The 13,420-nt window shown below is 48.5% G+C and overlaps 1 protein-coding gene across 2 annotated transcripts in view; it reads left to right on the forward strand.

Annotated features, from left to right (window-relative positions):
* Positions 1–13,420, forward strand: part of LOC137571186 (cytochrome P450 2K6-like) — a 171,928-nt gene that overhangs the window by 74,795 nt on the left and 83,713 nt on the right. For both annotated transcript variants that reach the window (XM_068280001.1, XM_068280002.1), the window contains one exon: positions 8,663–8,859. In XM_068280001.1, coding sequence (XP_068136102.1) covers positions 8,677–8,859 — 183 coding nt within the window. In that variant the 5' untranslated portion in view covers positions 8,663–8,676. The remainder of the gene's footprint in view (positions 1–8,662; positions 8,860–13,420) is intronic.

The following is a 13,420-nucleotide window of genomic DNA, read 5'->3' on the forward strand; positions in this document are numbered from 1 at the left end:
TAGACAGTCCCTACTCAATGTGCAGCAGGCTCTTGTGCACAGCAGCCAGCCCCCAACCTCTCTATCCCTCCCCAAGAGCTGTGTACTGTAGTGATGCTGGCAGGGCCGGCCTTAGGTTTCACAGCACCCTGAGCGAAACCGGATTTTGTTGCTCCCCCCCCACAAGTAGCATAGTTGTCCCCATATAGGTAGCATAGTTGCCCCCAGTGTAGGTAGTATAGTTGCCCCATATAGGTAGCATAGCTGCCCTCAGTGTAGCTAGTACAGTTTCCCCCAGGGTAGTAGCATGGTTGCCCCCCAGTGTAGGTAGTATGCCCCCAGTGTAGATAGTATGCCCCAGTATTAGTGTTGGGCGAACATCTAGATGTTCGGGTTCGGGCCGAACAGGCCGAACATGGCCGCGATGTTCGGGTGTTCGACCCGAACTCCGAACATAATGGAAGTCAATGGGGACCCGAACTTTTGTGGTTTGTAAAGCCTCCTTACATGCTACATACCCCAAATTTACAGGGTATGTGCACCTTGGGAGTGGGTACAAGAGGAAAAAAATTTTTAGCAAAAAGAGCTTATAGTTTTTGAGAAAATCGATTTTAAAGTTTCAAAGGGAAAACTGTCTTTTAAATGCGGGAAATGTCTGTTTTCTTTGCACAGGTAACATGCTTTTTGTCGGCATGCAGTCATAAATGTAATACATATAAGAGGTTCCAGGAAAAGGGACCGGTAATGCTAATCCAGCAGCAGCACACGTGATGGAACAGGAGGAGGGTGGCGCAGGAGGAGAAGGCCACGCTTTGAGACACAACAACCCAGGCCTTGCATGAGGACAAGAAGCGTGCGGATAGCATGCTTTGTACCACCATGCAGTCATAAATGTAATAAAGATAAGTGGTTCAATAAACAGGGACCACGCGGCAACGCTAACCCAGCAGCAGCACACGTGATGGAACAGGAGGAGGCGCAGGAGGAGAAGGCCACGCTTTGTGAGACACAACAACCCAGGCCTTGCATGAGGACAAAAAGCGTGCGGATAGCATGCTTTGTACCGCCATGTAGTCATAAATGTAATAAAGATAAGAGGTTCCATAAACAGGGACCGGCAACGGTAACCCAGCAGCAGCAGCAGCAGCAGCAGCACACGTGATGGAACAGGAGGAGGCGCAGGAGGAGAAGGCCACGCTTTGTGAGACACAACAACCCAGGCCTTGCATGAGGACAAAAAGCGTGCGGATAGCATGCTTTGTACCGCCATGTAGTCATAAATGTAATAAAGATAAGAGGTTCCATAAACAGGGACCGGCAACGGTAACCCAGCAGCAGCAGCAGCAGCAGCAGCACACGTGATGGAACAGGAGGAGGCGCAGGAGGAGAAGGCCACGCTTTGTGAGACACAACAACCCAGGCCTTGCATGAGGACAAAAAGCGTGCGGATATAGCAGCAATGCTTTTTGCCGCCATGCAGTCATAAATGTAATACAGATGAGAGGTTCAATAAACAGGGACCGGAAACGCTAAACCATCCCAGATGTTCATCGGTCATGTTACTTGGTTGGGGTCCAGGAGTGTTGCGTAGTCGTTTCCAATCCAGGATTGATTCATTTTAATTTGAGTCAGACGGTCTGCATTTTCTGTGGAGAGGCGGATACGCCGATCTGTGATGATGCCTCCGGCAGCACTGAAACAGCGTTCCGACATAACGCTGGCTGCCGGGCAAGCCAGCACCTCTATTGCGTACATTGCCAGTTCGTGCCAGGTGTCTAGCTTCATGCCCGGTTTCAGGTCCAGCGGTGCCAGCCACAAATCCGTCTGTTCCTTTATTCCCCTCCAAATTTCCTCCCCTGTGTGCTGCTTATCCCCAAGGCAGATCAGCTTCAGCAACGCTTGCTGACGCATGCCAACAGCTGTGCTGCACTGCTTCCACGATCCTACTGCTGCTGGTGCTGGGTTAGCATTTCCGGATGAGGTACAGCTTTGAGATGCGTTGGAGGAGAAGGAGTCAGAGAGGTAGGTGCTGCTCTTGTTATCCAGCTGTTTGCGGCGTGGGCAACACCCGCACCGTAGCAGGTGAGGAATCGCTGCCAGGCTCCACAAGGTTCACCCAGTGCGCGGTAAGGGAGATGTATCGACCCTGGCCGAACGCACTCGTCCAGGTGTCAGTGGTGAGGTGAACCTTGCAGGCAACGGCATTCTTCAAGCTTCGGGTTATTTAGCTGACCACGTGCTCATGCAACTCAGGCACTGCAGAGCGCGCAAAGTGGTAGCGGCTGGGAACCACGTAACGTGGGATGGCCACTGACATCATGCCCTTGAAGCTGTTTGTCTCCACCACTCGATATGGCAGCATTTCGCAGGCCAGAAGCTTGGCTATGCTGGCTGGCTGTTACTGCCACGGCCCGGGGGTCATTTGCTGGCAATTTCCTCTTGTGCTCAAACATCTCAGAGACAGACAACTCAACCGTAGCGCTGCACACCGAAGGGCTGTTGGTTGCTGTGTTTGATGAACACTGGGAGACCTCAAGAGCACTAGTCCGGAAAGTGACAGTGTCAGCATCGTCTGATGTTTGTGAATGTTGTGAACCACGCAATGGCTGGGCTACTGCTGCTGCTGAGGTGGGTCTGGTGGTGAGTCTGGTGAACCCAAGGGAGGCAGTGTTGCTGGTGGTACCCTGTCCTGCCGCGTTTGCCCACAGAGTGGGATGTTTGGATAGAATGTGGCGGCTCATGCTGGTGGTGGAGAGGTTGTTAATACTTTTCCCCCTGCTCAGGCGGGTCTTGCACACCTTGCAAATCGCCATGGTAACATCCTCAGTGCAGTCTTCAAAGAAAGCCCAGACTTTAACTGGCTGAGGACTCGGACCTCGTGCGTGATGTGCTGGTGCTGCTTAACCCACTGCTGGACGCTTGAGAGGTCATCCAAGTAATTATCTGGTCCTGTTCTTTTGGATCTGTGAGGGTTGTTGTCCTGGACAACATAGGCAGTATTGAGTGGGTTTTCTTGGGTGCTCCCCTGTGGCCTGTACGTGAACCGTCAGGGGAAACACCTCTTCCCTTGCCCCTCCCTCTTTCACCGGATTTCTTCCTCATTTCACTTATCCTTAAAGTACACGCTGACTGGCAGCAGTACAGTGGCAGTACAGAAATGCTATACAGTGGTGGGTGAGCGGTGTACCACTATTGTCAGCAGTGACACAGAGCACAATGCTATACAGTGGCGGGTGAGCGGTGTACTACTGTTCCCAGCAGACACAGAGTGGAAGTAAACACAATGCTATATAGTGTGGCTGAGCCGTGTACACAGAGTGGCATTAAACACAATGCTATATAGTCTGCTATATAGTCACCCCGAACAGGGTGATGTTCTGCAGAACCCGAACAGTGGCAAACACTGTTCGCCCAACACTACTGGGAGGGAACGCAGATTTTAGTACCTAAACACACGATACAACATGTTTTCCGGGGTCGGACTCTGAGGCACATACAGATGGTCCCGATCATCATCCTCATCATACAACTCTTCTCCTGAGTCTGACCCACCCACCACCTCTGCCACCCCAACATCCCCAGACACAGACCCCTCATCGTCCTCAACATTAACTTGGGATGCTGGCCTGAGCCAGACCTCCTCCTCCACATCAGGCCCCATCATCTCCTCAATGGCAGCCCTCATTAATCGCTCTGGCGACGGACTGATGGACACAACGTTCTCCTCCGGGGAGGGCTGCTGCTGACCACTGGCTGCTGGGGTGGATGTTATAGCTTGCGTGGGGCGTTGGCTGTTGCTGTTGTTGGGAGTGCTGCTCACAGCGGAGGTCTCTGGGGAACTCATGTTGAGCTCATATAGTGGTTGACGGTGAGTGGAGTATTACTGATCCCAGCAATATACACACTGACTGGCAGAGTACGCAATGCTATATAGTGTGGCTGAGCGGTGTACACAGAGTGGCAGTAAACACAATGCTATATAGTCTGGCTGAGCGAGCGGTGTACTACTGTTCCCAGCAGAATCAGAGTGGCAGTAAACAATGGTATATAGTCTGGCTGAGCGGTGTACACAGAGTGTCAGTAAACAATGGTATATAGTCTGGCTGAGCGAGCGGTGTACTACTGTTCCCAGCAGAATCAGAGTGGCAGTAAACAATGGTATATAGTCTGGCTGAGCGGTGTACACAGAGTGTCAGTAAACAATGGTATATAGTCTGGCTGAGCGGTGTACACACAATGCTATATAGTCTGCTATATAGTGTCAGTAAACAATGGTATATAGTCTGGCTGAGCGAGCGGTGTACTACTGTTCCCAGCAGAATCAGAGTGGCAGTAAACAATGGTATATAGTCTGGCTGAGCGGTGTACACAGAGTGTCAGTAAACAATGGTATATAGTCTGGCTGAGCGGTGTACACACAATGCTATATAGTCTGCTATATAGTGTCAGTAAACAATGGTATATAGTCTGGCTGAGCGAGCGGTGTACTACTGTTCCCAGCAGAATCAGAGTGGCAGTAAACAATGGTATATAGTCTGGCTGAGCGGTGTACACAGAGTGTCAGTAAACAATGGTATATAGTCTGGCTGAGCGAGCGGTGTACTACTGTTCCCAGCAGAATCAGAGTGGCAGTAAACAATGGTATATAGTCTGGCTGAGCGGTGTACACAGAGTGTCAGTAAACAATGGTATATAGTCTGGCTGAGCGGTGTACACAGAGTGTCAGTAAACAATGGTATATAGTCTGGCTGAGCGGTGTACACAGAGTGGCAGTAAACACAATGCTATATACTCTGGCTGAGCGAGCGGTGTACTACTGTTCCCAGCAGACACAGAACAGTAAACAGAATGCTATATAGTGTGGCTGAGCGAGCGGTGTACCACTATTCCCAGCAGACACAGAACAGTAAACAGAATGCTATATAGTGTGGCTGAGCGAGCGGTGTACCACTATTCCCAGCAGACACAGAACAGTAAACAGAATGCTATATAGTGTGGCTGAGCGAGCGGTGTACCACTATTCCCAGCAGACACAGAACAGTGAACAGAATGCTATATAGTGTGGCTGAGCGAGCGGTGTACCACTATTCCCAGCAGACACAGAACAGTGAACAGAATGCTATATAGTGTGGCTGAGCGAGCGGTGTACCACTATTCCCAGCAGACACAGAACAGTGAACAGAATGCTATATAGTGTGGATGAGCGAGCGGTGTACCACTATTCCCAGCAGACACAGAACAGTAAACAGAATGCTATATAGTGTGGCTGAGCGAGCGGTGTACCACTATTCCCAGCAGACACAGAACAGTGAACAGAATGCTATATAGTGTGGCTGAGCGAGCGGTGTACCACTATTCCCAGCAGACACAGAGTGGCAGTAAACAGAATGCTATATAGTGTGGCTGAGCGAGGTACACAGAGTGGCAGTAAACAGAATGCTATATAGTGTGGCTGAGCAAGCGGTGTACTACTATTCCCAGCAGACACAGAGTGGCAGTAAACAGAATGCTATATAGTGTGGCTGAGCGAGGTACACAGAGTGGCAGTAAACAGAATGCTATATAGTGTGGCTGAGCAAGCGGTGTACTACTGTTCCCAGCAGTGACACAATGACAGGGGGGACCCTGGCTAGCGTGGCTGGAGCGCGAACTACCCTACCTGCCTACCCAAAGCTAAACCCACAGACAAATGGCGGAGATATGACGTGGTTCGGGTATTTATTTACCCGAACCACGTGACAGTTCGGCCAATCAGAGCGCGTTCGGGTCCGAACCACGTGACCCGTTCGGCCAATCACAGCGCTAGCCGAACGTTCGGGGAACGTTCGGCCATGCGCTCTTAGTTCGGCCATATGGCCGAACGGTTTGGCCGAGCACCGTCAGGTGTTCGGCCGAACTCGAACATCACCCGAACAGGGTGATGTTCTGCAGAACCCGAACAGTGGCGAACACTGTTCGCCCAACACTACCCAGTATGCCCCCAGTGTAGGTAGTATGCCCCCAGTGTAAGTAGTTTGCCCCAGTATGCCCCCAGTGTAGGTAGTATGCCCCCAGTATGCCCCCAGTGTAGGTAGTATGCCCCAGTATGCCCCCAGTGTAGGTAGTATACCCCCAGTGTAGGTAGTATGCCCCCAGTGAAGGTAGTATGCCCCCAGTGTAGGTAGTTTGCCCCCAGAGTAGGTAGTTTGCCCCCAGTGTAGGTAATATGCCCCCAGTGTAGGTAGTTTTCCCCCAGTATGCCCCCAGTGTAGGTAGTTTGCCCCCAGTGAAGGTAGTTTGCCACCAGTGTAGGTAGTTTGCCCCCAGTGTAGGTAGTTTGCCCCCAGTGTAGGTAGTTTGCCCCCAGTGTAGGTAGTTTGCCACCAGCGTAGGTAGTTTGCCCCCAGCATAGGTAGTTTGCCCCAATTATAGGTAGTTTGCTCCCAGTGTAGGTAGTTTTCCCCCAGTGTAGTTAGTTTGCCCCCAGTGTAGGTAGTTTGCCACCAGTGTAGGTAGTTTGCCCCCAGTGTAGGTAGTTTGCCACCAGTGTAGGTAGTTTGCCACCAGTGTAGGTAGTTTGCTCCCAGTGTAGGTAGTTTGCTCCCAGTGTAGGTAGTTTGCCCCAGGCAACCCCCCCCCCTTTATGTGGCAGCGGGCCGGGCAGAGACTGACTCACCTGACATCCAGCTCCAGCGCCGACGTCACTCTTCTCTCCCCTCCTCCGCTCCATCTGTAGTTAGAGCAGGCTACAAGAAAATGGACGCCGTTTGTCTGCATTTGTGGACATCGGCGGCCATTTTCTTGTAGTCCTGCTCTAAATATAGACGGAGAGGACACAGGGAGACAGCGGGGCGGCAAGGGGCGACAGGGCGCATGCGCCCTTGAGAGCATGGCGCCCTGAGCGACCGCACAGGTCGCTCATAGCAAAGGCCGGCCCTGGATGCTGGAGAAGTCTGCAGAGCCAGTTCTGCTCAATCATTTTCTTCTCTGTCTGAAGTGTGGCCCTCAGGATTGCTCAGAAGAGTGTCCCCCTCTCCTTAAGGTGCTGGGAGACTGCAGAATCTTGTTCTGCATTTCTGTCATCCCAAGAGAACCTATAATGAAGAGTAAAGAGCAAGCAAACAAAATGTTGTCTATTTGAAACTATTACTTTCATTACACTTTTATATCAGGTAGCTATAAGGAGTTTGACATCTTCCAGTGGATAAAGATGATAGAGAGTATTCTTGCCTTGCAGCTCTGGGTCTCTGGTTTGAAGAAACCCAGCCAGGGTACTATTTGCAAGGAGTTTGTATGTTCTCCACATGTCTGCGTGGGGTTCCTCCTGGCACTCCGGTTTCCTCCCACATCGTCCCCCTAAATTGGCCCAAGACTAGGATTTATATATACACTACATGATACATAGATACAGGATTTTACTAGGATCCTAAGAGATCTGGGGCACTCTTTGGCACTCTAGACATAAAATGGGTGTGGCCATGCATCAAACTGTGGGTGTGGTCATGGGTGGGGCCACATATACATGAACTTAACAGCGGTCTAAGTAGGCCTGCCCAGCAAAATGTTGTATAAAGCCCCCTCCCCATTAATACAAAAAAAATGCAGTGTATCTCATAGACATAAATAGTCAGTGTCACCTAAACATAACTAGGCAGAGTTACTGGCGCCTGTGCTGGCTGGTCTGGCTTTCTGCTGGGTGGGCTGGCCTGCTGCCAGGTTATCTGGCAGTTCCCCCATAGCATTCCCTGAACCGCTAGTGGACCCCCTCCCATGCTTCCATGGGCCTTCCATTGAGGCACCACATCTCCCAGCATGCCCCTATAGAAGAACCACAGCTCCCTGCATGCCCCCATAAAGGCATCACAGCACCTAGTATGGCAGTACAGCACCCAATATGCTCACAGAGAGGCGCCCAGCACCCCCTCCCCTCTGATTTATACACCACAGCTCCCAGCATGCCTGCCATTGAGGCGCCACAGCTGATTCTGCCTGGGGGACATTCAGGGCACCCGAGAATAAATTCTGGGCACATGCAGGGCCGGCCTTAGACTTTTTGCTGCCTGAGGCAAAATTAGAAAAAAATTCGGCGGAGGGGTAGCGGGCAGGAAGGGGGTATTGGGCCTAGCGGTGGGGAGGGGGGTCGGACCCCCCCCTCCCTCGCCTGGGTCCCCCGATCTGCGCTCCCCTCCAGCTTTAAAAAGTGAAGTACCAGCTCTATGATTAAGAGGCAACGGGCGGGAATCACTCACCTTTTCCGCGTTCCATCGTGCGCTTCACTGATGTCACTTCCTGCAATGCCGTCCACTTACAATACAATGGGCGGCGTTGCAGGAAGTGACGTCACCACTAGGCCCAATACCCCCTTTCTGCCCGCTACCCCTCCAGCTCGGCGTGCGGCCCCCACACCCATAGACAGGCGGGTGCCGCCCCCCCCCAGAAATGCCGCCTGAGGCAAATGTTTCAACCCGCCTCATGAGCGGGCCGGCCCTGGGCACATGCCACTGATCTTTGGGGCTAGCAACGCCCCCGCATACACTGATATATGACTATGGTAGAGCTTAGATTGTGAACCCCTCTGAGGACAGTTAGTGACAAGACAATGTACTCTGTATGGCGCTGCATACGATTTGGTGCTATAGAAATAATAAATGTTAATAATAATAAGTGTGACAGCAGTATGTGTTTTTATATTTCTTCCCAACAGCTCTAACTGACAAGATGGTTGCCTTTGACCCTATCACAATCCTGGTCTCTGTTGTGGCTTTCCTGTTCTTGGTCAATTTTTACAAGAGCCAGAGGAAAGAAAAGGATACAAATTTACCTCCTGGTCCCCGACCTCTTCCCATCATAGGAAATATGCATCTGTTTGACTTTCAAGAATCGCACAAATCCTTTGTGAAGGTAATGCAGCTTGATGATTATGGGCTCATGTACCTGGAACTGTTGGTAAACAAAAACCATTGTCTTCAACTCACAGTTCAGTCTCACATTCACTTGTACAGCTGAATTATGAACTCAGGTGAAACTAAAATTCAGAAGTCCATCTACACAATCCTTAAAGGACAACCGAGGTGACATGTGACATGATGAGATAGACATGTGTATCTACAGTGCCTAGCACACTAATAACTAGGCTGTGTTCCTTTTTTCTCTGCCTGAAAAAGATAAACAACAGGCATGCAAGTGAGAGTTTCTGTCTGGGTCAGACTGGATCAGACTATAGCATAACCCTCACTGATAAGTAATTACAGCCATAAAACACTTTCCTGTCAGTAAATGGCTTCTGAGAACATGAAAGAGATAAAAACCGTCAGTGAAGGTGTCATTGAACAGAGACAATGATACAGTAAAAACTTAAAAACTAGATTTAAATATAAAATAAAACTGTGGGATATCTAAAAAAAGTTATTTTTAAGAGAAGGAGGATAGATACAATGTTTTTTCTCATCAGTTTACTTTCACCTCGGTGTCCTTTAAAACAAAAGAAGAATGTTCCACTAAGATTTTTCAGTCACAGAGAAGCACTGGTGGGCATAAGTGCAGAACTGTAGACTATAAAACCCGATACACACATCTTAATTTGATTTGGAAATCATTGGCCAATTATACTACTTTCATGTCAAAATTGGATGTGTCTACCTGCAAAATGGCGGTTTTCAACTATCACATGGATCCCATCAGACCACTAGTGATATTGAGGATTTCTGAATAGAGATGGCTCGAACCTCCGATTTTAGGTCGGGAACCTCGAACGCAAACTTCCGCAAAAGTTTGGGCTCACGCAAACTTTGCGAACCGCAGTAGACTTCAACAAGGCGAACATTCAAAAATTCAAACACTAATTCTGCCCACAAAAGTTGTTTCAAGGGGTCTAACACTTGGAGAGGGGCATGGCGGAGTGGGATACATGCCAAAAGTCCTGGGGAAAATTACATATTTGATGCAGAGCAGGGTTTTAAGGGCAGAAATCACATTGCAATGCTAAATTGGAGGCATAAAGTGCTTTAAAACATCTTGGATGTGTATACATCAATCAGGTAGTGTAATTAGTGTACTGCTTCACTCTGACACACCAAACTCACTGTGTACCGCACCGCAAACAGCTGTTTGAGTAGTGATTGCCATGCTGGACTGGTGCGCACCATGGCAAGAGTTCAGGTGATGGCGTTTTTCAAGCCCATATGGTCGGGCTGAGGTAGCTCAATAAAAGAAAAACAGTGACTGTCCAACTGATCGAATTTGGTCTGTCCACAATGAAGCAACGACCTTATTATCTTGGGTCAGGTGTGCCCCCCAACACACTCATATAGCCGGCGGTCATTGCTTCATTGTGATACGCAAGCCCCTTCACCGCGCCAAGGTAATGATAACGAAGGGCAATTGACATGTACATTCCTTTTGTTTTGTAGTTGCAGCCACAGTGCAGCCAGATAAATTAGGCAGGCATGTACACACACCAGAAAAAAATGTTATTCTTTTTGTTAGTGGCCACTGCTAGTAGCGGCCTTAAAAATTCAGGAATCCACCTGGAGTCCTGGACCATGTTGGTGGTGGCGGAAAAGGAAGTCAAGCGGCCTGCAGGCAGAGATGCTGTGTGAGGAGTGGACCCACTTAGTCTTGGGGCAGGCAGTCACATGGCGTGCAGGCAGAGATGCTGTGTGTGGGGACTGACTTAGTCTTGGAGCAGGCAGTAGCCCTCCGGGATCTATGCCTCATTCATTTTAAAGGTGAGGTACTGAACACTTTTTTGACCTAGACGACTTCTCTTCTCACTGACAAGGTCTCCAACTGCGCTGAAGGTCCTTTCTGACAGGATGCTTGAGGTGGGGCAAGACAGAAGTTGGATGGCAAATTGTGATTAGGGATGCTCAAAAAATTCCGCGGAATTCCGTTTTCCGCAATTCCGGCCAGAATTTGGTGATTCTGTTCCACCACAATGGAACGGAATTGCTATAGCGCTATAGCGGAATTTCCGCGGAATGATGCGGATCTCCACAGAATGCAATTTTTTTCCCCCCAACAAACGAATTTCTACAGGAAAAAAGGGAATTTCAGCTCCAGAGACTTCAAAAACCACCCAAACTCCCCTCCTCCTCCCCCTCCGTCTTGTCTTCCAGGGATTTGTAGGATGTCAAAAGCCAGCTCACATACATTGGCCAGGAATCGAACCCAGGTCAAGTGCTTGGTAGGTAGCTCTCCTCACCGCTATACCAACAACGCTACATGCTGAAGCCAGCCTAGCATGTACCATTGTGATATATCCAAGAGAAAAATTTGCTTACTTAGGGATTTGTAGGATGTCAAAAGCCAACTCACATACATTGGCCAGGAATCAAACTCAGGTCAAGTGCTTGGAAGGAAGCTGTCCTCATCACTATACCACTAACGCTGAATGCTTGGGTATATCACAATGGTACATGCTAGGTAGACACTGAATGTGCTGGACCTGGCACAGTATAGCAATTAACAAGGACCAGCTGTGACAGACAGGGCTGTATATGCAAGTGTCAGTGGGCCACAAAAAAAAAAAAAAAAAAAATCACAAGTACATTAGCTTCCAAAAGAGCTGTTTTGAGGTGCTTTTTAGCAATAAATATCAGCAAGGAGCAAGCTAACAAGCCTAACAAGAGCCTAACTAAGCTTTCCCTTTGTCTCTACAGCAACCTCTCTTCCTTCTCTCACTAATACAGCAGCACACAGAGTGAGAAAATGGCCAACCCTGCTGCCTTTTATAAAGGGGGGGGGGGGGGCTCCAGGAGAGAGTGGAGCCTGATTGGCTGTCATGTGTCTGCTGACTGTGATGTAGAGGGTCAAAGTTTAGCCCAATGATGTAGTATAGGGGGGCGGGTCAAACTGTTTTCTTGTAATTTTGCACAATTTTTGTAGGTAGAAAGAAACAACATTTTGTAAAAGTAATACCTTTTAATGGCTAACTGATAAAGTTAAATTATGCAAGCTTTCTGGGATCTTGGTTAATTGAACTCAACTCTATCAGTTAGCCATTAAATGGTATTACTTTTACAAAAGTTTTTTTTTTTTTTTCTACCTACTTAAAGGGAACCTAAACTTAGAAGGATATAGATTTTTCTTATTAAAATAATACCAGTTGTCTGACTCTCCTGCTAATCCTGTGTTTCTAATACTTTTAGCCACAGCCCCTCAACAAGCATGCAGATCAGGTGCTCTGACTGAAGTCAGACTGGATTAGCTGCATGCTTGTTTCAGGTTTGAGATCCAGGTACTACTGCAGCAAATTGATCAGCAAGGAGAGTCAGGCAACTGGTATTGTTTAAAAGGAAACATCCATATCCCTCTCACTTTAGGTTCCCTTTAAAGGCGTCATGAGGCAGAAAATGCTGCCCTCTGGTATACTTACTCGGGGCTACCTTCAGCCCCTTGCAGCTGACATGTCCCATGCCGCATTTCCGCTCGCAGCCGCTGGCCCGGAGTCCCCGCACGTTGCAGAGGCCGACCTTGAGGTCGGCCTTACTGCCCCTGCGCAAGCATCACTGTCAATCAAGCCCACATTGTTAGCGGCGTACTGCACAGGTGCAGAACTACTGTGCCTACGCAGTACACCGCAGACAATGTGGGCATGCTTGACAGCGGCGCTGGCGCAAGTACACTAGAGGAGGTCGGCCTCGGCACCTCAGGGCCGGTGGGTGCGAGTGGACATGCGGCACGGGACATGTGTGCTGCAAGTGACTAGAGGAAGCCCCGGGTAAGTATATCAGAGGGCAGAATTTTCTGCCTGATGACGCCTTTAATTTGTTTTGTACAAAAACTTTTTTGCTACTAGTACAGAAACTTTTTTGCTACTAGTGTAATTTTTGCGTAATTCCTTGCCGACTTTAAAAGGTTAATAGCAAAGCCCCCATACATGCTAGGATCACGGAAATTGGTACGTATGTTAAGAAGAAGGCTAAGAACAAGGCAATTTTTTTAAAAGACCTTTGAGAAAATTGAGACTTTGAGAAAATTGATCTTAAAAATGCAAAAGAAAAATGTAAAAAAAAATAAAATTTAAAGACTATTTTTCTTTGGAATTTTTTTAATTGATTTTCTCAAAAACTACAAGTTCTCTTTACAAAAAAATTCCTTTTTGCATTGTTCCCACTATTCCCCTCAACACACATCTGTTGATTTGGCGATGATAGAACATTATTCATAATTGCGAAATTACGGTTCCTGATTATGTTTACAATAAAATGCATTTTTGATTATACTCAAAATTCCACAATAAGATTTTGCATCATAATTGCCAATTACAATCCAAAAGTGCGATTATGCGAAAGTTGTGCTCATCACTATTTCTAAAAGGTTAGTAAACCAGCAGTTTTACTGCCATTCTACTGTCTGCGATAGCCACTAACACTGATTGATTCACACAAGGAGCACTTTTCTGAGCGCTCTGGGATTGATAAGCGCTTTTTTAAAATCGCTCCCATTCACTTTCATTAAA

The sequence above is a fragment of the Hyperolius riggenbachi genome, chromosome 4, assembly GCF_040937935.1.
Source record: "Hyperolius riggenbachi isolate aHypRig1 chromosome 4, aHypRig1.pri, whole genome shotgun sequence".
Taxonomy (NCBI): Eukaryota; Metazoa; Chordata; class Amphibia; order Anura; family Hyperoliidae; genus Hyperolius; species Hyperolius riggenbachi.